At 46.7% G+C, this 25102-nt stretch overlaps 1 protein-coding gene and 1 non-coding gene across 2 annotated transcripts in view; both read left to right on the top strand.

Annotated features, from left to right (window-relative positions):
- MAML1 (mastermind like transcriptional coactivator 1) overlaps nt 1-9051 on the top strand; it is a 48014-nt gene extending 38963 nt beyond the window's left edge. Inside the window, exons 3-5 of the mRNA XM_059917907.1 lie at nt 1762-2001; nt 3499-3595; nt 5539-9051. Of these exons, the coding sequence (XP_059773890.1) occupies nt 1762-2001; nt 3499-3595; nt 5539-6518 (1317 nt within the window). The 3' untranslated portion in view covers nt 6519-9051. The remainder of the gene's footprint in view (nt 1-1761; nt 2002-3498; nt 3596-5538) is intronic.
- Nucleotides 866-938, top strand: TRNAW-CCA (transfer RNA tryptophan (anticodon CCA)). The gene has a single exon. It is a non-coding gene; the product is annotated as a tRNA-Trp (tRNA).
- Nucleotides 9052-25102: the final 16051 nt, after the last annotated feature.

The raw sequence follows: 25102 nt of genomic DNA, 5'->3' as shown, positions 1-25102 counted from the left end.
TTGTAGCACACTCTAAAATTTTAAAAATTAAAAATTAAAAAACTCGGGGCTTCCCTGGTGGTGCAGTGGTTGAGAGTCTGCCTGCCAATGCGGGGCACACGGGTTCGAGCCCTGGCCTGGGAAGATCCCACATGCCGCGGAGCAACTGGGCCCGTGAGCCACAGTTACTGAGCCTGCGCGTCTGGAGCCTGTGCTCTGCAACAAGAGAGTCCGCGATAGTGAGAGGCCCGCGCACCGTTATTAAGAGTGGCCCCCGCTCGCCGCAACTAGAGAAAGCCCTCGCACAGAAACAAAACTCGCACAGAAGACCCAACACAGCCAAAAATTAAATAAATAAATAAATTTAAAAAAAAAAATTAAAAAACTCAATGCTAGTAATACTATGAGGAAATTGACATGTTCAGATAGTAGTGAGGTGTGTAAATGGGCACAATGCTTTTGGAAAGTAATTTGACATTTCAGATCTTTCATAAGCCATAAAAATGTTCGTAAGCATTGACACATTATATACCCCTGCAAGAAATAATCCAAAAAAAAGAAGAAAGTTACATACAAGATATTCATTGCATGATTATTTCTAATAGCCAAAAACTGGAGGCAGTCTAAGCATCTGTCAGCAGAAGAATGCATGTGTAAACGTTTATAATTCTAATTATTTCAGCCATTAAACTGCTACACAGCCACTGAGAGCATCCTAAAGAAAGAGCTGCACAGTGATGTCTGCCATTTCAGTAGTACTTTGCACCTTACAAGACACTCTTGTAGTCCATAAGCTTCTGGTGATTGGGGTGAGGAGATTACTTCAGAATCTGTCTGCTCAAAGATTAGAATCTTGTAAAAAGATTAAATATACAAATGAGGGACTTCCCTGGTAGTCCAGTGGTTAAGACTCCACGCTCCCAATGCAGGGGGCCCAGGTTCGATCCCTGGTCAGGGAACTAGATCCCACATGCCGCAACTAAGACCCGGTGCAGCCAAATATATACATAGATACATACATACAAATAAATAAGGACTGGGGAGAAGCTCAAAAAGTTGAATTTGTTTAAATGATAATTGCTTTTTGCCTTTTTCCGGTATGAGTTAAAATTTCTCCTTTTAAAGGTAAGTAATGATGTTGGGGTAATATTGTGGTAACCTTTGACATGACTCTCACTTTAGGTCCAGGTATTAATAGGAATATCCATTAAAGTTCTCATTGGTACTCAGTATTTTTTGAGCATGAGTATCTGACAAAAGTCAAGCAGTCTCTTCCCAGGAAAATGCTGTACACAGGTGGACAAACCATATAATTTCAGGAGGTTCAGGGACAGCCCTGCCACCAGGGGCCCAAGGTTTGCACACTCAGAATGTAGCATCTCCATCGACCAGAGCCCCTCAGAAGTTCCTCCTCTGGGGACCTGTCCACACCCATGCATTCCAGTAAGGGAGCATTTATAAGCTACAGTAGCCACTGGAACTATGTATACAAATATACGAGCTTAAATGTAAAATCACACCTTTGCCACTGGTGAATCATAGGAAACCTAACATGCAGCTAGTGACTGTTCATTGCCATGCCTGGATACTCAGGTGTTAGTGCTATTGGTCTGCAGCCCCACCCTAGGGGGTGGTTTCACTGGAGTCACCTGCAGGGAAGAAGAGGCTTCAAGAGAGAGCCTTGAGCCAGGCTTTCACTGGATGCAGCTCATCTTCTCTGATCAGGGCTTACAGTCTTCAGTGTGTCCCACCTGACTTGAGACCCCCTTTCTGTGTTGACAGGACCAGAACCCTCCCAGCGTCCCTGTACCAACCCAGGCTGCCAGTGTGGGGACTCAGCCACCCGCCGTGTCCGTGGCCAGCACTCACAGTAGCACCTCCTTTCTCAGTAACCAGCAGCAGGCAGCTGTAATGAAGCAGCATCAGTTGCTTTTGGACCAGCAGAAACAGAGGGAGCAGCAACAAAAGCATTTGCAACAACAGCAGTTTTTGCAAAGGCAACAGCACCTTCTGGCAGAACAGGTAAAGAGAAAGGTGGAAGAAAACCCCACCATCCCTTCCCATGTTTGGCTGCCTCCCAAGTCACTGCAGTGGCTACAAGCTCCAGTGTGTATGTATGTGGATTTGTGATTGTATGCCCGGTATTAGAGTACTCCTGGAAACAGGAGTGTGGTGTTTCTCAGACAGTGGTAGCCTGTGTCAGAGCAGCTTTATGTCACTCAGTGGGGATCAATGAAGGCCGAATCTGTGGCTAAAACTGTATGTGTTAGGAACATTTTTCCATGTCCCTTGTCAGCAGCTACCAAAGCACTGAGCTCACTGGTCCACCAGTTTGCTATGGGATCCACCTTTTTTGTAAAGGTAGAGATTGCTATAAGGGAGAACATAAAGCAGGGAAATGAAGACATCCCTGAGGTCCTGGGGTTCAAGAATCAGGACTGACAAGCCCCTTCCCAGTCCTGCAGTTCACCCACTTGGTCACCAAATGTAGTGTTCAGGTACCAAGGTTACAGGAGTTCTCAGGATTTTAAATTACATCCTTAAGTCATAAGAGAACTAGCTACCCAGAGGATAAAGTTGATTGAAGATGACTTTAAAACCCACATTACTGCCTCATTTCTGCCATTTTTTAAATAACAGCTTTATTGGGATGTAATTCACATGACATACAATCCACCCATTTAAAGTGTATAATTCAAATAGTTTTTAGTTTATTCACAGAGTTATACAAACCATCACCACAGCCACTTTTAGAACATTACCTAAAAGAAACCCTGTACCCATTAAAAGTTGTTCCCCCATCTTCCCAAGCTTAGGGAACCACTAATCTACTTTTTATCTCTATAGATTTACCTATTCTGGACATTTCATATAAATGCATTCAAGATTCAACCATATTGTAGCATGTATCTGTACTTCACTCCTTTCTGTGGCTGAATAATATTCCATTATGTGAATATGCTGCATTTTATTTATCTGTTCATCAGTTTATAGACGTTTGGGTTATTTCCCCTTTTTGTGGACATAGGTTTTCAGTCCTCTTGAGTATACACCCAGGGATGGAATTGTTGGGTCATATGGTAACTCTTTAGTTTAACCTTTTGAGAAACTGCCAGACTGTTTTCCAAAGCAGCTGCACCATTTTGCGTTCCCACAGCAGTGTGTGAGGGGGCCAGTTTCTCCACATCCTTGACACGCTTACCTGTCTTTTTGATTCTAGCCATCCTAGTAGGTGTGAAGTGGTATCTGTCTCATTGTGGCTTTGATTTGCATTTCCCTGGTCTGCTATTCTTTTTTCTTTTAACTGATATATCACCTTTTTTTTTTTTTTTTTAAATCATTGCCCCATCCTTCTGTCTCATACTGTAATTTATTAAGAGTCCCCCAAATGAGATTACGAGCATTATCTCCATAGGAGTCCCTCTGAGTAACAAATTTGGACAGTTTACTTTTCTCTAATCGCTTTGTTTTTGTTTTATGTGGGTCTTGTTGTTTTCTGTTGTTATTGGCATTTTCTAGGAGAAGCAACAATTTCAGCGCCATCTGACCCGCCCGCCACCCCAGTACCAAGACCCAACACAGAGCACCTTCCCACAACAGGTTGGACAGTTCACAGGTGAGGAGTGTCTGAGGCAGTGGAGTGGGGCAGGGGAAGGCAGGCACTGGACAGAGCAGGTAGGCTGTTCCACTCATGCTGAGTTCCTGCCGTCTGCCCAGCTTTATGCTATAGATGCTAAATGGATGTATATGCTCCTGTAACTCCATTCTGCATAAGGAGCCTAGCGTTCTGGTTACCCTACAGGTCAGGAGAAGAAAGTCATAGAGGCAGACTACTTTGGCTAAGTGCTTTGGCTGGGTCCCTGGCTGTATAATCTTTTGAGGCAAAATCATCTGTAGTTGGAAGATATCTTATCAATAGGAAGTGGCTTCTGTAATTCTTAGGAAAGTTCTTTGCTTCTACCATTATGTGTCTGTTCAAAAAATGACCCTCTCCTATTTTCCAGATAAGGAGAGACTTAATGCACTTGTATGGCCTTTTGCTTCTTTTCTTTCTTCCTGTCTGCTCATATTGGTGTCACGGATGGCAGTATCAGCAGCAGACAGTTGACGAGAAAGGGGCAGGAAGCATTCTGAGGTCTCAGCTGTCATGTCTCAGATATGTGAGGGAACCTGACCGCCATTGCTCAGGCTGTTGCTCCAGAAATATAGAGAGATTTCAGGTGACAGATGCAGTAAAATCTAGGCCATACCTGCCTTCCTAGCTCTTGGAATATCTTCGAAACCTGTGCTTCTCTTGGTCAGTGATTCTCGCTATAAAGTGTCCCAGAGAAGTTGACCACAGCTGTGCATTCCAGAGGAGACTTAAGTGGGGTTTTATGCTTGTGCTAACAGGGACCAGGGGTTGAAGTCTGTGGGCATCTCAGAAGCCTGGGTCTTGGCCAGCTTTCCTGCCTTCATCCCATCTGATATTGTTGTGGGCTATCAGTGGGAGAGAAGTGGACTGTTTCAGCATTTCCCTTTTGTCTTCAGCTCAGTTTTTAGTTAGGTGCTGATGGAGAGAGGAAGAGGAGAAACAAAGTGTACTCAGTTATGGCCAACCCCTGAACAATCGCTCCCCTACCCACAAAAAAACATCTCAGTCAGGGCTGTCACCATGCATCCACTGCTTAAGACAGAGTCCCAAATAGCAAGTTCCCTGAGGACAGGACCCCTCTGTCCCATTCCGTGCTGTCTCCCCAGCACAGAACCCACCACAGAGCAGGTGCTCAGTAAATATCTTCTGATCTCAGTCCAGACTCCTTCCTGCCTTCACCACCCTGCAGTGCCACACTGTGTGGGCTCATCTAAGTGATCCTGACAGTCCCTGCCGAGCTAGGTCTAAACCAGAGTCACAGTCCAGCTCCCCTTTGGCTTTGCAACCCTGTCCCCTCCTGTGATGGCTACAGCTCTTCTGAATCTGGCCGGGACCATCTCTTCCTTTTATCTCTAGACACTCTCCCCACATTCTAGCCATAGAGTTTGCCCCTTCCTCTGTGCCTGTCTTATAAATTATTTATTTATTTATTTTTGCTGTGTTGGGTCTTCGTCTCTGTGCGAGGGCCTCCTCTAGCTGTGGCGAGCTGGGGCCACTCCTCATCGCGGTGCGCGGGCCTCCCACCACCGAGGCCTCTCTTGTTGCGGAGCACAGGCTCCAGACGCGCAGGCTCAGCAATTGTGGCTCACGGACCCAGCTGCTCCGCGGCACGTGGGATCCTCCCAGACCAGGACTCGAACCCGTGTCCCCTGCATTGGCAGGCGGACTCCCAACCACTGCACCACCAGGGAAGCCCCTGTGCCTCTTAATCTCCTTTTTGCTGCAGACCGGCCTCCGTTCCACCCTGTGGGAAACCTTTGCCCCCAGGGCTCTCTTTGAGGTTCCACTGATCATGAGGTATCTGGTGTTCTGATTTTGCCTTTCAGGCCTGTGGGATAGCAGCTGCAGCTTGGGTCTTGGAGGTATCTCCATAGTGGTGGTGAAGAAATGCTAGCTTAGTTGACAGAATTTTCTCTGTCTTCTAGGGTCCTCTTCTGCCATGCCTGGCATGAACAACTTGGGTCCATCTAACTCCAGCTGTCCTCGAGTGTTCCCTCAGGCAGGGAATCTGATGCCAATGGGCCCTGGACACACTTCGGTTTCCTCTCTCCCTTCAAGCTCAGGCCAGCAGGACCGGGGTGTGGCTCAGTTCACTGGCTCGCAAAGCATGCCACAGGGCAGCCTCTATGGCATGGCTTCTGGTATGACCCAGAGAGTTGCCCAGCCCCCGCCACAGGCCACCAATGGACATGCCCACATTCCACGGCAGACCGGTGTGGGCCCGAACACCTCGGTTTCAGCTGCCTATGGGCAGAACTCTCTGGGGAACTCGGGTCTCTCCCAACAGCACAATAAGGGGACCCTGAACTCTGGTTTAACTAAGCCACAGGTCCCAAGGGTATCGGCAACCATGGGAGGCCAGAATTCCACATGGCAACATCAGGGAATGCCGAACCTGAGTGGCCAAACCCCAGGGAACAGCTCCGTAAGCCCCTTCACTGCAGCTTCCAGTTTCCACATGCAGCAGGCCCACCTGAAGATGTCCAGCCCGCAGTTCTCCCAGGCGATGCCCAGCAGGCCCATGGCCCCCATGAGCTCAGCAGCTGCAGCGGGGTCCATGCTGCCCCCTGTGAGCACGCAGCAGAGGACCAGTGCCCCTGCCCCAGCACCTCCCCAGGGAGCCCCACAGCAGGCCTTGCCGGGCCTGAGCCCAGCTGGGCCTGAGCTGGGGGCCTTCAGCCAGAGCCCCGCCCCAACAGTGAGCGGCCGGGCAGGGCTACACTGTGCCCAAGCCTACCCTGTGCGGACCGCAGGCCAAGAACTGCCCTTTGCCTACAGTGGGCAGCCGGGTAGCAGCGGGCTGGCCAGTATGGCCGGCGATGCCGACCTGATCGACTCCCTGCTGAAGAACAGGACTTCGGAGGAGTGGATGAATGATTTGGACGACCTTCTAGGACCTCAGTAACAGGAGGATTTGTGGTGTTTTCAGTGTTCATACAGCCTATATTTTTGTTCTCAAATTCAAGAAAGAGCAACTACTTTGGACCAAAAGCCCACAGCCCAGGGAGCTGGGCAGGTAGAGCTAGAGCCATGGGGCTGAGGCCTGGTCCTCCCAGGCTCTTTGGGACCCAGGGCTCCCAGCCAGCAGTTGTGGTATGTTGGGCTGGCCCCACCCCATCTGCTGGCATCGTTATCTGGTGTTGGGACAGCAGGACAGGGTTCTGCAGGTGGTTTTCTATCCAAATGACCAAAAAACCAACAGTGAAACCCCACGATGTCAGGCTTATAAAAATCTGTGCTATCATGTTGACTTAATCCAAGATTTCTCCACTTGCCCCAGTTTGGGGACAAATTTTTGTTGAAACTTTATAGCAGAACTATTTGCAATTTGTAGCATAGAAAAGATTTTAAATTTTTTTTAAGGTTTTAAAACAGATTAGGGTAGGTGGTGGTTTAAATTGATAAGTGGCATTGGGAACTTAGGGTTTCCTTTTGATTAAGAGCCTTTTTTATTCCTGCTCTTTGTCAGCTTTCAGGGCAAAGGGAGGCTCACTGGAAAATCATTTCCGTAAGTGCAGGCTGTGACTGCACGTGCCAAAAAGGAACAGGATGCCACGAGACAGTAGAGTTAGTGACACAGATCTGGTCTTTGCAGCAGCTCCTCCTCCTCCCAGAGTGCTGGTCTTCCAGGCTGGACGTGGGCTGCGGAGTCCCTTCCTCCCACGTGTTGGTAGCAAGACCCCAGGCAGCCCCCAGGCCAAATGCGGAAATGAAATAATTGGGATTCCTGTGTCCTCTTTTGTTTCTCCTTTTGCAGTTTCTCCGAAAACTCATATTTAATATGTTAGGAAGGTGATCATTGTTGAGTTATGCACAGATGTCTTTCCTGCACCCTGTTTTCATTTCCCATAACCTTTCTTTCTGCCTCCCCTTCTTTCTCTCTCCAGCCCAAATGGAAAAACTCCTTAAGCCACTGATTTACTAGATTGGAGAGGAAAAGGAAGAGTCATTAGAATTCCCTAGGGAAGCCTAGCGTAGTAAGGAGCTGGGTATCCCTTCCCCAGAAAGCAAAGGTTTGTGGGAAGGAGAAAAATAGGTGTGCCCTGTTTGGCAGGGAGGACGCAGGCTGGGCCAGAGGAAGGAATTCCACTTTGTTTTACTACTTCTGCCACTCCCTTGTCAGATGACTTGCACTTTTTAAAGAGAATTGCTTTGTAACACTAATACATCCTTTCTAACGATTCAAGTGGATTTCTCTTTTAAGGTCTATGACTTTTTAGGTCTTGACTAAGCTAAGAGTCCACAACAACCTGTGGGCTGTTTGTGGGAAATGAAGACAGCACTTCGATGTAACGAAAGCAACATGGTAAGCACAAGGTGAGACCCTTTTAAATGGGGTGTCAGAGAGAAAATAGTACACTGAAAAGAGTGGCGTATATGCAGAGTGGTCTCTGGCAAAACCGCAACCCCATTTTTATTTCCCTGGAGCCTCAAAATGGATAATTCAAGGAGTATCATATGTAAAGAATTGAGCCAAGGAAAATATTCACACAACCAGCTTGAGTGGCTTTGAGGGGACAAAGGGTTGTACACACATTGGTAATTATTTTGCACCAGCAGTGCCTTTCATGGGGGTACTTGGACCCTCAGATCTTCTTCTCTAATAGCCATTTGCCACCACGGGTGGTGTTTGGGCCATTTCCCCTTTAAACACCCTCCCTGCCTTCCCCAGTTACTGAATATAACTCTCAAAGAAGGGAATGAATCATAAAGCCAGTGAAGACTCCACCCTCTGAGTGAGTTCCCCGATCTGAAGGGGAAGAGGGTGACTTCAGCGGGTTTTCTACCAAAAATAGCAGGCCGAAGGCTGGTGGTGGGTCCTTATTCCTCTCCTGGTCTCCCTCTGGCTGCTGCTCACCTCTATCCCCGGGCGCTTGCGCCTCTGCCTCCCCCTTGTGGGGAGGGCTGCCCCTGCCTTAGTCCTGGGGCCACCTAGACGGACAGCAGGCTTCTCACTTGCTGCAGTGTCAGAGCAATAAAATGTGATGCTTGGAGTCCCCCCAGGGAGCTGCCTGTGGCTTTATTTATGAATCTGGTTTTTGGGTAGTCAGGGAAGGAGACAACTCCACTTCAGTGCAAATCCCCATCTTCCAGGAGCCATGACTCAAAAGGGTGCTTGGACTTTTGTTATACACACTTGCTTTGTGTAAATAAATGTTTACAATTTTATATTAAAGATGGAATAAGCGTTAGAGCTTCTGACTGTATATTTTTTACTTTTATAGATTTTAAAACTATGATCCTTTATATATGTGTTTTGGGGGCTATAAGTTTTATGTCAAACAGTTGGTATTGTTAACTTTTTACTGTCATCAAAGTACATAAAAGTCCTATTAATTCCCTTATTCTTCTACTTCCCTTAACTCTGGTATACACCAAAAAGAAATCTTTACTTTCCTGTTTTATCATTATAAAATAATAAAAGTATTTTGCTAGTATGGAAACTGCCCATGTATTTCACTTCACATGGCTGTGCCACAAGGTAGGAGGTGGACCAGTACACAGCTGCTTTGTTTGGTAGTTGATTTCCTTTTGTGATTTAGCTGCTTTCTTAATGCACATTGGTGGTGGGGGTCATTGGTTTGTTTTTTGGTGATAGATAGGAAATTAGCACTGACATAGCCCAGGGCCACCGGTGTCTCCCCTCTCTAGACCTCATCCATGCCCTTATGTCTAATGTGAGGGAAGTTGGACTTCAGGGATACTTTAGATCCTTAGCAGTTCAGATGTTTTACTTAAACCCTTAGGTTTACCGTCAATGCAGTTCTCTAGGTCTTGTTGAGTTTTCTTTTTTATTGTAAGAAAATGTGTGCTCTGGCATGTTCACCCACCCACTCCTGTCAGTGTCACACTGTGAAGGGGCATCAAATGATGACAGAAGCCACACTGGGAGCCTGGAAGGCAAGTCTTCCCAGTGACCTCTCACCTCAGCCATAGGCTGGAAGCGGGTCAGACCTAGAGAAGCTGGAGCTCTTAGAAGGGCAGGAAAGAGCAGCCTTCAGGGAGGAAGCCTGTCATGTGATGGAATTAAAAGGTTTAATTGCTCTAATGAAGCCTAACATAGCCATGTATATAAGGCACAGTAAAAGGAAGAACACAAGACTCATGAAGTCTTGGCTGAGAATGCACAGAATGTGTGTGTGGTTTGGGGTGGGGTGGGGGGCTCGCTCTCATTAGTGGTGAAGGAAGTACAAAACAGAACCAAAGGGAGATGATTCTGCTTGTCAGATTACCTCAGTCATCCTCAGTGCTGACTGCAGTGTGATGAGGCAGGCTGCTGTACAACTTTTTTGTGGGAAGAAATTTTGAAAAAGGTAGCAAGCGCCTTAAAATATTCGTGCCGTCTGTCCACCCCAGAAATTCCAATTCTGAGAAGCCATCCTTGAAAATAATTCTGAGTGCAGAAAAAGGTTATATAGCACAGTGGTGTTCCTAGTAGCACTATTTATAACTGCAGAAGACTAGGAGAATCTAAAGAGCTGTCAGAGGGGATTGGTTAAGTAAACTGCAGTACTTCCTCTTGATGAGATACAATATAGTTACTTTAAATATTTAGGAAGGTTTTGAACATTGCAACTTGGAATGCTGGTTTTGTTGGGCTTCTGTTGGGAGCCAACAGAAAAACTGGCTAATAAAACCCGGAACATTCCCTGGCCCCGGTCTGTATTTTAGGTTACCAGCTAATTCCCAGAATCAGAGGAGGTGTTTAACAAGCCAGGCCTCAGGAGTGCCAAGGGTCAGGCAGTTCCAGTCTCTGCTGCCTGGCCATCTTCCCGAGTCTGTCGAGAGTTACAAGCCAGACTCGTGTGGTGACGGAGGCAGGCTTCTTGAGGCACAGCTCCCTCAGCCCATGTTTATAGAGCACCCACTATGTCCAGGCATTGTATTAGGAGCAGGGAAAGTAGCAGCAGTATAGGAGAGCAGGGCCCTGCTCCGTGGACCTTCAGTCTCATGTGAAGGGGCTGTCATAAACAGGTGACAGATGATTTCAAAATGGTGTCAGGAAAAAACTAAAGCAGTGCATAACGTAGAGGCTGCCGTGGGGGAGGGGAGGCCTGAGAGACTTTAGATGTGGTGGGCAGAGTAGGCCCCTCTAAGGAGACACCTAACTGAAGCCGAGTACTGGAAGGGAGCCGGCCAGAGCTCTGGGGAAGAGCAGTTCACAGCCACATGGAACGGGAGAGGAAATTCCCCAGAGGAAGAGGGTGCTGTTAACAGGAGGAGAGGAACGCTGAGAAGGTAAAATCAACAGATGCCCAACACATGTTCAATTAAAAGCACAAAGGACATATGTTGCATATAGTAGGAGAGTGGGCCCTTGCCTCTCTGCCAGGTGACCCCAGCACTGCAGCATCCGCGGTGCAGGCCTGCGCTACTCTGGGGCCTCTGCCAGCCCAGCCCAAGGAGATGCTGAAGGTAAGATGGGGTCCCACGTTCATCGCTGGGGTTGGACTGCTCCTGCCATCATTAGCAGCTTTATCAATTAGTCAACCTTAAGGCCAGTCAGCTGATGAGGGCATGGAAGTGGCAACGTGGAAGTGGTAAAGGTGTTGAAAGATGCAAAATGGTGGTCGCCTGTGAACTTGGTCCAAGGCTAGTCAACTAAAAGTTCCAGGTACTCCGGGACCAGCACAAAGAATGGTAGGTGATGTCTTGGAAACAGGTCAGCTCTTCTGCACATGGGATCAATTTGCCTTACTGGACCTTTCCTTCTTGTTCTTCAAGCTGGTGATGCACTGGCCACTTTTCAGATAGGCTTTGCTTATGTGTCAAAGATAATTTGCCTTCTGAATGGTTGCAGTAAGCTGGGCTGCAGACCCTAGTCAGTACCTGCAGACCATTTCATGGAAGTTGGAAAAAATAGCTTCAGACCCTCACTCAAAGTGGAATCCAGCATGGCAAAGACAGAACACACGGCTCCACCTCGATATCAATGTCCTGGAATGCAAACTTTGAGAGAGGTAACCTGTGCAAGAAAAAGGAAGGTATCTGAGAAAAAGATATCTGCTGCAAAAAAAACAGATACGGCAACGAATACAACAGCTGCCCGAGGGTGGGGTGAGGGGGTTCAAGATTCCCTCTCCTGTCTAGTGGGGCTGGGTGGGAAGAGTCCTCTGCTGCAAGTGACACGGCGGGTCCTGGCCGGACAGGCACACCGTGCACTCCGGGGCTGTTAGGTGGTCGGTGCCAGGAGTCCAAGCAGAAGTCTCCATTTGTCTTTGTATCTGGAGAGCAGAATTTTCCAAGGTTACAGGAAAAAAAAGCTGGAGTTACATATTCTTAATAAGTTGTGAAGGATCTAGCTCCACTTGACGCAGCTGAGGTGAGTGCTTGCTGCCCTACCTTTGTATTTATCACTACTGACACCACCACCATCTCTCATCTTGAGTTTTAAGGCTCTAGATAGGTTGTATACTGTAAGTACCCACTTCTTTAACGCAGGGCGAAGCCCAACCACATACAGTCATCTTCAAGGTCCAGAGCTGCAAATGTTGCCGTCCTTCCTACTATGTCATGTTACCCTTGGAGTTGGAGGCCCAAGAGAATCCTTGCACCCAAGTAGTAAAAAAAAAATCCAAACCTGCTTTATTAGTTATATCTCCCCCCATGCCACTTCTTCTTTTTGATACTTGCTTGTGCAGTAAAAGACGCTTAAACTCTGCTGCTGCCTCTCATTCTTTCTGTTGAACCTATCCAACCTCCTCTGTTGGCTCCTCTCTCCACCCATCCAGCTTTTTAGTCCTGCCATAGTGTTATAGAAAGACTAGAACAAGAGAACAGGCTTGTCTGAGCCCAATCCTGCCACTGCAGACAAGGTGTGAGCCCAGCTGCCTCTTCAGGACCGAGGGGCTCCTTCCACCAAATGCCAGGAAGGTTGGCTGCTGCCAGCTCTCAGCTGAGTCTGGGAATTGCCTTCAGTGGAAAGGAGCTGCCTTGCCTGTGGCTATGCCCCCTATTCAGGGGCAGCCCACATCTGGAGCCTGGCCAATATGGGGGTACAAAGGCCCAGCCCCTTTCCTCAATTTGGGACATGAAAGGGCCGCCCAGATCCACGGTGCCAGTGGGACCATCTGAGGCCTCAGTTGCGACTGCATCTTGGTTCAACACCCCTCTGCCCAGTCCAGCTGCCCTTGCCTACTCACCAGAATCTGCTTCTGGGGAAGCCAACCTGAGCCAGTAGGAGTGGGGAGTGCTCTCAGAGCTGGCTGGAGCGGGCTTACTGCCAGCTGCCCGGCCATGAGAGCCCCATCACTGGTGACCATGGGGCAGGAAAAGCCACTAGCATGCTGAAGTTAACAGGCTTTCAGCATGGTGATACTAGGATAGGATACTGGGGAAGGGAATGCAATATCCTACGCCTCTGAGAAGTTTAAGGGAAGGAGTAATTATAAGAACTGTGGAACAAAAGCCAAAAAAAGTTGTTAGTGAAGATGTGGAGAAGGTGGGAATGCAAAATAGTGCAGCAGCTATGGAAAACAGTATGAGTGTTCCTCAAAAAATTAGAACTACCACGTGATGAGGCAATCCCAGTTCTGACCATTTATTTATCCAAAAGTACAGAAATCAGCAGATACTAGCACAACCATGTTCATTGCAGCACTATTCACAGTAGCCAAGATGTGGAAACAATCTAAATGTCCACCCATAGATGAATGGATAAAGAAGAGTGCAGTACATACGTACAATGGAATATCCTCGGCCTTTAGCAAAAGAAAATTCCTCCATATGCAACAACAGGGATGAATTTTGAGGACATTTTGCTAAGTGAAATAAGCTAGCCACGGAAAGGCAAATACCGTATGATTCCATTTACATGAGGTATTGAAAATAGTCAAATTCACAGAATCAGAGTGGAATGTTGGCTGCCAGGGGCTGTGGGAAGGGAAAGGGAGAGATGCTAATCAATGGGCGAAATGTTTCAGTGAAGCAAGACGAAGAAGCTCTAGAGATCTGCTCTATAACAACAGTCAAGAACACTGTATTATACACTTAAAAATTTAAGAAGGCAGATCTCATGTTAAGTCTTCTTAACAAAGGGGAAAGACAAAGGGAAAAGCTAAACAAATACTCAACTCTAGCTTGTAGGTTTCTGGAGGCATAAGTTAGCAATTCTGGAACTCTTGCCTGTGCAAGTAAGTAAATAACATTGTGGATAATGGGAGCCAGATTTTTCACTGTTAGAGAAAGATAGAGTTACAAATATGGAAAGGAGGAGGGATAGAATGAACCCTGTGGTTTTAGATTTAAAACTAAAACTTAGTGCAAACTCATGGTTTTTAATGTACATATTTACATATGTAAATATATGTATCTGTCTATATATATGTGTGTATATACATATACACACTATATATATTTATATATATACATACATACACACAAATTGTATGTATGTGTGCATGTGTATACATACATCTCTTTCCCAGTTTTTTCTCCTGAGAAGGCATAGAAGCAATGAGACCAGAGTAGCAGTGAGCACACCTAGGCCCAGATCTTGGTTTCTAAATACCATTGTCCACTAAGAAGAACAGGTCTTCTTGTCCTTGGAGGAATGACTGATTCCAGAGCTGGAATAAGGAAAGTACTTAGATGCACTCTGAGAATCTTGTTGTGATAGAAAATAAGGAAATGCTCAAAGGAAGATGGGGACATGTCAAAAGGATACAGAAGCCAGTTCAAAGGTGTACCCACTGGCCAAATCTGGGACAATATGTACATCAAAATAAATAATGGCAATAAAGAATTGTAACCCATTAAGTAAAATAAGAATTTATTTTTAATTTAAGAATTTATGGGGCTTCCCTGGTGGCGCAGTGGTTGAGAATCTGCCTGCCAATGCAGGGGACACGGGTTCGAGCCCTGGTCTGGGAAGATTCCACATGCCGCGGAGCAACTAGGCCTGTGAGCCACAACTACTGAGCCTGCACGTCTGGAGCCTGTGCTCCGCAACAAGAGAGACCGCGACGGTGAGAGGCCCACGCACCGCGATGAAGAGTGGCCCCAACTCGCTGCTAGAGAAAGCCCTCACACAGAAACGAAGACCCAACACACCCAAAAGTAAATAAATAAATAAATAAATTTATAAAGAATTTATGAATCCACAATGGTTCAGATAAGTAATTAAGTGGAGAAGAAGGGAAAGCTCTTTCTTAGTAATAAAGGTAAAAAGAATGATGGAATTACAAAATCACCATTTGGCAATCATCTAATAATAAATAATAAGTGATTCAGGCAAGAATCACCAATACTTGTTAAAATTGGGGGGTGAAAGTTTGAGAAGAAACAGAATTTTTTACACAATCTCAAATTGTGGCCCTACAAAGATACTTATGTCAATGTGGGGGAAAAGTTACTTTTGTCAAAGATAAACAAAGTCAGACATTAGGTAAGGGAGGTAACAGAGTGGGGACTCCAGCAGAGTCCAGGAAGTGAAAGATTACAAAAAGTGGGTAAGAGGGTTGGTCAGTGTCAAAGTGATTAGGCCATCCTTGTCTGCTAACTGGCACTACTGAGGTTAGATTTCTCTCCTCCCTCAGAGATCAGAAGACAGAGGCCCCAGCCCAACTCATGATGACTTTTCAAGGGGATGACTTTCAGCTCCTTGAGAAGGACACTCCTGGGTTGTAGGAGATACAAATACATCTTAAAAGGAAAGAAGAAGTTCTTAACAATTGTAGGGTTTTTAAATAAACGCTCTAAGAACAGGGAGGTCAAGAGCCTAGCTTCAGGTGTTGGCTGGAACAAATGGTAAATTCTTGTGTCAGCCTTGAGTTTTCCTGGCACTCAAGGGGGCTGGGTCATCCCAGGAACGTGTGCAGCCTTAGGCTGAGTTTGGGCAAAGCCTCTTAGTGTGAGGGGTTTCTCCAGGGAGGGTGGCCTGAGAGTTCTTGCAGTTCTCACTTTACGGTATAGAAACCAGCAGACACCATGTTAACAGCACAGGTATATCACCAGGTATGGGACAGACTGACATCACGGACGGTGCTCTAAGGACACCACTTCTCTGACATTCCTGCCCAAAGAGCATCATCAATTATAATCTGTGGAAACTTTGGATAAACCCAAATAGGTAGATTTCTGCAAAATAACTGACCTATGATCATGAAAGACCAAGAAAGATCCACGAACTCATGAACTCTTCCAGACTAAAGGAGACTGAAGACTCTTGACAGCTGAACACAACATGTAATCCTGGAGTCCATAAAAACAGTACTGGGGGCTTCCCTGGTGGTGCAGTGGTTAAGAATCCACCTGCCAATGCAGGGGACACAGGTTCGAGCCCTGGTCCGGGAAGATCCCACATGCTGTGGAGCAACTAAGCCCGTGTGCCACAACTACTGAAGCCCGCATGCCTGGAGCCCGTGCTCCGCAACAAGAGAAGCCACCACAATGAGAAGCCTGCACACCGCAACAAGGAGTAGCCCCCGCTCGCCGCAACTAGAGAAAGCCAGTGTGCAGCAAAAAAGACCCAATGCAGCCAAAAAATGAAATATAAATAAATTAATTAAAAACAAACAGTATTGGGACAATTGGCAATATCTGGCTAAGGTCTATGGATTAGATAATGGTATTATCTTTTAAAAATTGAGACATAACTGACATATAACATTATATTAGTTTCAGGTGTAACAACATAATGATTCAATATTTGTGTATATTGATAATAGTATTGTCTTAATGTTAATTTCCTGATTTTGCTAATTGTACTGTAGCTATATAAGAGAATGTTCACACACACTGAAGTACTGATGAACAAAGATCTATTTTGTCTGCAAATTACCCTCAAATGGCTCAGAAAGATAATGTGTGTGTGTGTGTCTGTGTGTATGGAGAAAAAGAGAGAGACGAGACAGATCAATCAAATACAGTATTAAAACAATAGAAACTTGGGTTAAGGCTATATTGCAATTCTTTGTATTCTTTTTTATGTATTTATATATTTATTTATTTATTTTTGGCTGTGTTGGGTATTCGTTGCTGCATGCCAGCTTTCTCTAGTTGTGGTGAGTGGGGGCTACTCTTCGTTGCGGTGTGCGGGCTTCTCACTGCGGTGGCTTCTCTTGTTGTGGAGCATGGGCTCTAGGCACGCAGGCTTCAGTAGTTGTGGCTCGCAGGCTCTAGAGCACAGGCTCAGTAGTTGTGGTGCGTGGGCTTAGTTGCTCTGTGGCATGTGGGATCTTCCCAGACCAGGACTCAAACCCGTGTCCCCTGCATTGGCAGGTGGATTCTTAACCACTGCGCCACCAGGGAAGTCCCCTTTGTATTCTTCTTGCAAACTTTCTTTAAGTATTAAATTATGTTTTAAAAAAATTTGGGGGGAAAAATGCAAGACCAATCTGACATCATAAGCAAATTAATTCCAAGTGTATTAAAGACATCAGTGTGAAAGTTATCAAGCTTTTACAATAAGGTAATGTAGAAGAATATCTTGATGACCTGAGGGTAGGAAAGAATTTCTTAAACAAGACGGGAAAAGAGTTAACCATAACGTAAAACATGGATTAATGTCTTATAGTAAAATTAAGAGCTCCCGTACCAAAAGCCACCATGTGGACCCTGCGGACACTAGCCTCCGGTCAGAGGGAGCCCCTCCCCAAGCTGGCTTTGGCCAGTGGCCAAGGGAGAAGTGCTGCGGCCACAGTGGTGGGCGACTCTTACTTGTGCCACAAACCCAGCCGTTCCATGGTGTGATGGGCCGCTGCTGTGAATGTTTGGTCCCACAGAACCAGCTCATGTGACAGGCTGCTCTGGCCACATAGTCACTTGGCGCCCCAATGTCCCAAGGTCCTATGGTCAAGTTTAGCTTCATTTTTGGAACGGTGTTCAGTCACTGGGGAAGGCACAGCTTTGCTCCAGGGCCCTGAGGGTGTGCACTAGGACTCCTACTGGGCCTTGCCAGAAACACCTCACATCTCTGTCTACTTCTAGTACCAGGGGACCTGCTGGACCTTGTGGACCGAGCAGGAGTTTGCTTGCCCTGAAGCCTGGCCCTGCTGCAAAGCCCTTTACTTCCTCTGGGTCCTATTCACAGCTGACAGCCTTCTGTGTCACCTGATAAATGTGTCTTGGCAGAGTTCCCAAGTGCGGAATATGCTGCATCCAAAACCCAAGTCTTGTCTTCCTTTTATCGTGGTAGGAGGCGCAAAGTGCAATAGCCTGTATTAAATTCCGAGGGATGTCTGACATGCCGCTGCCTAGTGACCTCACCGAGGGGACAAGCCCCTGACGCTCCAGAGGGCCTGTGTCTTAACAAAGCCTCGATGTGCTCAACACTTCCTGCTCATCAGGCCAATTCACACCACGTCATCAATAGGATGACTCAAGACTCAAGCTTCCAAGAGCCCCTTGTCAGTGGAGTCACACAGGATTCGCTTAATTCCCCCAGCAATGAGTTGTGACAATACGTGTGAAATGTTGCCATCCGGGGAAGCTCATAAGAGACTCAGCACCCAGGGTTCTTACTGGCAGCTGGTCACCTAAGTACCCTCTGCTGGCATGAACTAAAATTCCAGACTCCCAAAAGGAAAGCAGGTGTTCAGAATAAACCCAAACAGGTTTGGCACAGTGAGCCATTTTTATCAGTTAGTGGTGGGAACACTCCCCAAATCGAAGTTCCCAGACACCAGCCAAGGGCCAGCCTTGCAAGCAGGTTGCAAGGACATTAGTCTCAGGACTGTTGTGTTAGCTGTTTTTTTGTACACTGCCAACTGCCTCATATGACCATTCTAACGACACATCCAGAAACCAGGGAAATGACCCAGGGGTCTTGGACCCAGTGGGTTCATGTGAAATGGACCTGGGCTAGGACTCTATTTGGAGGGCCTGGAACACGCTTGGATTGTCACCTGACCCCCACGGTACACCCCTGCACTAAGAACGGAGCCAATGATGGTGCTTTGGGTCCCTAGGTGTCAGTGTTAAATCAATTCTCTATTCCACAGTCTTCAAAGACCCGAGAGTGTGTGTTGCTCTTTCCCTAGAGAATGCCATTTACCAAGGCAACAAGGGATGCACTGGTGAGGGGGCAGGAACATTGCTCAAAAGCCCATAGTGGCCATCCTCTGCAGTCTGGGATGGATGATAGGAAATGCCGTTATAGAACTGGGTACCATGGGAAAGATGGGAATGATAACAATCAGAAATAATAGAGGCTAGATGGCAGCACAGAACTGTCAGAAACCAAGTGTCAGTGGTGACCATGATGGTCAGCAAGATCAGAATGCTGGGATATGGAGGGACGGCTCACAGAACGATGTTCCTAGGGATGGGAGAGATGGGCAGTCGACAGGTGGACTGTTAAACAGCTGCAGTCAAGAGAGATGGATAAGCAGAAAGCCAAGATAGCCGCCCCAGGAAAATTCATGATCCCTTGTCCCACTTCCAGGCCTGAATCACTTCTCAGACCCAGAACCTACTGACTGAAGTCAAGGTCAGGTCCCTCGTAAAAACTTTGCAATGCATGGCCAGTGTTCCCTGCATCCGCCCCTAAAGGGATCTGCCTAATTTACCCAGGTCAGTGTTCTTGCTACCAAGGTAGGAGAGTTTTTGTTTTTTTAGTTTTTTTTTTTTTTGAGGTATAAATGACTTAAAATATTATATTAGTTTCAGGTGTCCAACATAGTGATTCAATATCTTTAAACATTACAAATGATCACCACGTGAGAGTTCTTTATATATTCTGGATACAGGTGCTTTATCAACATATGGTTGCAAATATTTTCTCTAAGTCTATGGTTTATCTTTTTATTCTAGTGTCAACTACAAATTGGCACTTGCCATGGGCACTTGCCATCTACTTCTACAAATCAGTTAAATCAGTTGCCACTGCAGCTACTGACCTTCAACACCCCCTCAAAGAATTCAGGGTGGAGGGACGTCCCTGGTGGCGCAGTGGTTAAGAATCCGCCTGCCAATGCTGGGGACAGGGGTTCGAGCCCTTGTCCGGGAAGATCCCACATGCCACGGAGCAACTAAGCCCATGTGCCACAACTACTGAGTCTGTGCTCTAGAGCCCGCGAGCCACAACTACTGAAGCCTGCGCACCTAGAGTCTGTGCTCCGCGACAAGAGAAGCCACCGCAATGAGAAGCCCATGTGCCGCAACGAAGAGTAGCCCCCTCTCGCCACAACTAGAGAAAGCCTGCGCTCAGCAACGAAGACCCAACGCAGCCAAAAATAAATAAATAAAAGAATTCAGGGTGGAGATCAGGAATGAGGCACTCTGCTCTGGAAAAACTGGCAGATCAGGTCTTCAGATATAGTTGGATAGTTTCAGGAGCTGATTTTATGAGCCCAATTCTTGCATCTCCTCATATCTAGAAAAGCACTAAATTCCTTCATGGTGACATCTGCTCCTCGTGACTAGCAGTAACCCTCACAAGACCTTCTGCAAAAAATATGTGCTTGATTGCATGTACTCCTCCTTCACCAAAATCACATATATATTGAGCTTCCTCCCCTACCTACTTTTTTAAAAATATATTATTTTTAAAATTAATTTATTTTATTTTATTTATTTTTGGCTCTGTTTTGTCTGTTGCTGCACGTGGGCTTTCCCTAGTTGCGGTGAGTGGAGGCTACTTTTCGTTGTGGTGTGCGGGCTTCTCATTGCTGTGGCTTCTCTTGTTGTGGAGCACAGGCTCTAGGCGCGCGGGCTCAGTAGTTGTGGCACACGAGCTCTAGAGCCCAGGCTCCGTGGCATGTGGGATCTTCCCGGACCAGGGCTTGAACCCGTGTCCCCTGCATTGGCAGGTGGATTCTTAACCACTGTGCCACCAGGGAAGCCCCCTCCCCTACCTCTCTGGAGCAGTTTCTCAGAGCTATCCGAAATGCTGTCTCCAGGGCTATAGTCCTCATTTTGCCCCAAATAAAACTTAATTTGCAACTCTCACATTGTGCATTTTAAAAAACTATTTATTTATTTGGTTGTGCCAGGTCTTAGTTGCGGCAGGCTGGCTCCTTAGTTGCAGTACGTAGCTCCTTAGTTGCAGCAGGTAGGCTCCTTAGTTGTGGCTCGTGGGCTCCTTAGTTGTGGCGTGCAAACTCTTAGTTGCAGCATGTGTGTGGGATCTAGTTCCCTGACCAGGGACCGAACCCAGGCTCCCTGCATTGGGAGCATGGAATATTATCCACCGCGCCACCAGGGAAGTCCCTGTGCATTTTTTTTTAAGTCAGCACTAGTAGTATGTTTGGATGAGCAAAAGTTTTAAATTTTGATGAAGTCCAATTTATTTTTTCTTTTATGGATCACTGGAGCCAAGGTCACAAAGACTTTCTCCCGTGTTTTCTTCCAGAAGCTTTTATAGTTTTAGGTTTTACATTTAAGTCTATGATCCATTTTGAGGTACTTTTCGGATACGTGTGAGGTATGGATGCAATTTCATTTTTGCACGTTTGTATGTCCCTGTGTCCCAGTGAAACCATGTAACCATTCGAGATTCGGACTCAAACCCAGCCAAAGCCCATACTGGGACTTGAACCCACAGTCTTTTAACTGAGATCACACCTGGTCTCAAGACTTAATGAAGCTCAGGTTCTTGATGTCTCGTCACAGAAAGAGCTCAGTTAGAGACAAAGTGATGGGTAAGAAGTGGATTTATTTAGAGAGAAACACACTCCACAGACAGAGTGTGGGCTGTCTCAGAAGGTGAGAGAGGCACCAGGGTATGGGTTTGTCAGTTTTTATGCGCTGGGTAATTTCACAGGCTAATTACTGGGAGGAGTATTCCAGCTATTTTGGGGAATGGGTGGGGATTTCCAGGAACTGGGCCACTGCCCACTTTTTTTTTTTCTTAAATTTATTTGTTTTATTTATTATTTTTGGCTGTGTTGTCTTCGTTGCTGCGCGCAGGCTTTAGTTGCGGAGAGCGGGGGCTACTCTTCGTTGCGGTGTGCAGGCTTCTCATTGCAGTGGCTTCTCTTGTTGTGGAGCACGGGCTCTAGGCACGTGGGCTTCAGTAGTTGTGGCTCGCGGGCTCTAGAGTGCAGGCTCAGCAGTTGTGGCGCAAGGGCTTAGTTGCTCCGTGGCATGAGGGATCTTCCCGGAGCAGGGCTCGAACCTGTGTCCCCTGCATTGGCAGGTGGATTCCTAACCACTGCGCCACCAGGGAAGCCCCTCACTGCCCACTTTATGACCCTTATGGTCTGCCTCAGAACTGTCATGGCGCCTGTCGGTGTGTCATTTAGCTTGCTGATGTGTTGCAATGAATGTATACTGAGGCTCAAGGTCTAGTGGAAGTTGATTCGTCCTCCATCTTGGACCTATTCGGTTCTAACCAGTTTATGTTGTGTCCTCGGGCTATGTCATTCTTTTAAACGTTGTGCCCTACCCTCTTCCCTCCTGTTTCACTAGCAGCACTTGTAGAAAAGGCTAGATATCTTGCATTACATTGTCTTTCACCTTTGTCACAAATTGTCCCTAGATGTGTGAGCTTATTTCTAGACTCTGTTAGATTCCACTAATTTGTCTAATTTTTTGTCATAGTAAAATTGAGCGGGGCCCTGTGGGCTCCCGGGCACATGGGGCTTTTTGTCCTGTTTCTTGTAGGCAAGACTCCAGCCTCCATGATCTTCCCTAAGTTCCAGGGGCAGATTTGAACAGTTGCTAATCAAGGGAGGAGCAGCCAATAAACCACCTGAAGCAAGATTAAAGGGACCAAAGAAGCTCATCAAGATTAGGAGACTGGACCACCTGAGACCCTGCACACACCCTAATCTTGTCAGCAACCCCACCCTTAGGGTGGGGGGTATGGTTATAAAACTCCTCATCAGGGCTTCCCTGGTGGAGCAGTGGTTAAGAATCTGCCTGCCAGAAAACCTACATAGACATTTCTCCAAAGAAGATATACAGATGGCCAACAAACACATGAAAGAATGCTCAACATCACTAATCATTAGAAAAATGCAAATCAAAACTACAAAGAGGTATCACCTCACACCAATCAGAATGGCCCTCATCAAAAAATCTACAAACAAGAAATGCTGGAGAGGGTGTGGAGAAAAGAGAACCCTCTTGCACTGTTGGTGGGAATGTAAATTGATACAGCCACTATGGAGAACAGTATGGAGGTTCCTTAAAAAACTAAAAATAGAACTACCATGTGGCCCAGCAATCCCGCTACTGGGCATATACCCTGAGAAAACCATAATTCAAAACGAGTCATATAGAGCTTCATAGAAGCTCTATTTACAATAGCCAGGACATGGAAGCAACCTAAGTGTCCATCAACAGACGAATGGATAAAGAAGATGTGGCACATATATACAATGGAATATTACTCAGCCATAAAAAGAAATGAAATTGAGTTATTTGTAGTGAGGTGGATGGATCTAAAGTCTGTCATACAGAGTGAAGTAAGAAAGAGAAAAACAAATACCGTATGCTAACACATATATATGGAATCTAAAAAAAAATGATTCTGATAAACCTAGGGGCAGGACAGGAATAAAGACGCAGACGTAGAGAATGGACTTGAGGACACAGGGAGGGGGAAGGGTAAGCCGGGAGGAAGTGAGAGAGTGGCATGGACTTATATGAACTACCAAATGTAAAATAATAGCTAGTGGGAAGCAGCTGCATAGCACAGGGAGATCAGCTCGGTGCTTTGTGACCACCTAGAGGGGGGGGATAGGGAAGGTGGGAGGGAGACGCAAGAGGGAGGAGAGGGGCTTCCCTGGTGGCGCAGTGGTTGAGAATCTGCCTGCCAATGCAGGGGACACGGGTTCGAGCCCTGGTCTGGGAGGATCCCACATGCCGCGGAGCAACTGGGCCCGTGAGCCACAACTACTGAGCCTGCGTGTCTGGAGCCTGTGCTCCGCAACAAGAGAGGCCACGATAGTGAGAGGCCGGTGCAACGCGATGAAGAGTGACCCCCACTCGCTGCAACTAGAGAAAGCCCTTGCACAGAAACGAAGACCCTATACAGCCAAAAATAAATAAATAAATAAAATGAAAAATAAAAAGAGGGAGGAATATGGGGTTATATGTATATGTATAGCTGATTCACTTTGTTATAAAGCAGAAACTAACACACCATCGTAAAGAAATTATACTCCAATAAAGATGTTAAAAAAGAAAAAAGGATCTGCCTGCCAGTGTAGGGGACACGGGTTCGAGCCCTGGTCCGGGAGGATCCCACAAGCCGTGGAGCAACTAAGCCCGTGTGCCACAACTACTGAGCCTGCGCTCTAGAGCCCGCAAGCCACAACTACTGAGCCCGTGTGCCACAACTACTGAAGCCTGCGCACCTAGAGCCGGTGCTCTGCAACGGAAGAAGCCACTGCAATGAGAAGCCCACGCACCGCAACGAAGAGTAGCCCCCGTTCTCTGCAAGTAGAGAAAGCCTGCGCACAGCAACGAGGACCCAACGCAGCCAAAAATAAATTAATTAATTAATTTTAAAAAAAACAAAAAACCCCAACAACTCCTCATCAAATCTTCCTGGGTGGGGACACATAGTTTTTTGAGGCAGGAGCCTGCTGTGTCCTCCTTTGCCTGGCAAAGTAATAAAGCTATCCTTTTCTACTTCACCCAAAACTGTGTCTCTGAGATTCGGTTCGGCACCGGTGTACAGAGAAGTTTTCGGCATCAATACCGTTCTGATTACTGTAGCTTTATACTAAAGTCTTGTTGTGCTAAATGTTGCTGTGCTGAGGGGTCTCATTCACTAAGTCATTTTATGTTTCCTTGCTGGGTGCACATCAGGGATGTTGCTTTGTCCAAGGAGTAGCTAATGCTCAGAGGAGGGGGGAGATAAAGAGGAAGATAGGAGAGGCAGGAAGAGGAGGAAGAGGAGGAACAGAAGGAACAGAAAATTTCCAGTTGATGAGTCAGGGTGAGGAGGAGAGTTAGGAGACTGCAGAGTGGGATCCCTCAGGCTCCTTAGCACCCAGCATGGGGCCTGGGACCTATGGGTGCAAAGAGCAGAGATTTGCTGGTCAGTCAGAAGCAGCTCTCTGTGGAAGATGTCTGTGTCTACTGTTGTCACCCTGTAGAAGTTAGAGGTTCCTCCAAGAGAAGATTTATTGTAGTTAAGAGCATGAGCCATGGCGGTCACTGGATCTCAACTCATCCATCGAGAACCAGGCACCTACTAAGTGCCTGAAGCCGAATCCAGCCTCTGTACCCCAACACCAAATTAAATCTTGGAGACAGAGTTTTGGGTGAAGTAGAAAAGAATAGCTTTATTGTTTTGCCAGGCAAATGGTGCCACAGCGGGCTAATGCCCTCAAAACTGTATGTCCCAACTTGGAGAGGGTAGTGAGAAGTTTAATAGTAATGGTTCAAAGAGGGCGTGGCGTGATCAGCTCATGGACATTCTTCTGACTGGTTGGTGGTGAGGTAAGAAGGAGTCAGCATCAACCATCAGGTTCCAACTGGTCTGGGGTCTCCGGGCTTGTGGACAGCATACCATCATTTTAATTGATAACTTCTCCCACCTGGAGGGGGTTTCGGCTTCTGCAAAACAGCTCAAAGTTATTGTTGTGTGTA

The sequence above is a fragment of the Balaenoptera ricei genome, chromosome 3 (genome assembly GCF_028023285.1).
Source record: "Balaenoptera ricei isolate mBalRic1 chromosome 3, mBalRic1.hap2, whole genome shotgun sequence".
Classification (NCBI taxonomy): domain Eukaryota; kingdom Metazoa; phylum Chordata; class Mammalia; order Artiodactyla; family Balaenopteridae; genus Balaenoptera; species Balaenoptera ricei.
This window is presented reverse-complemented; position numbering and strand designations above follow the sequence as displayed.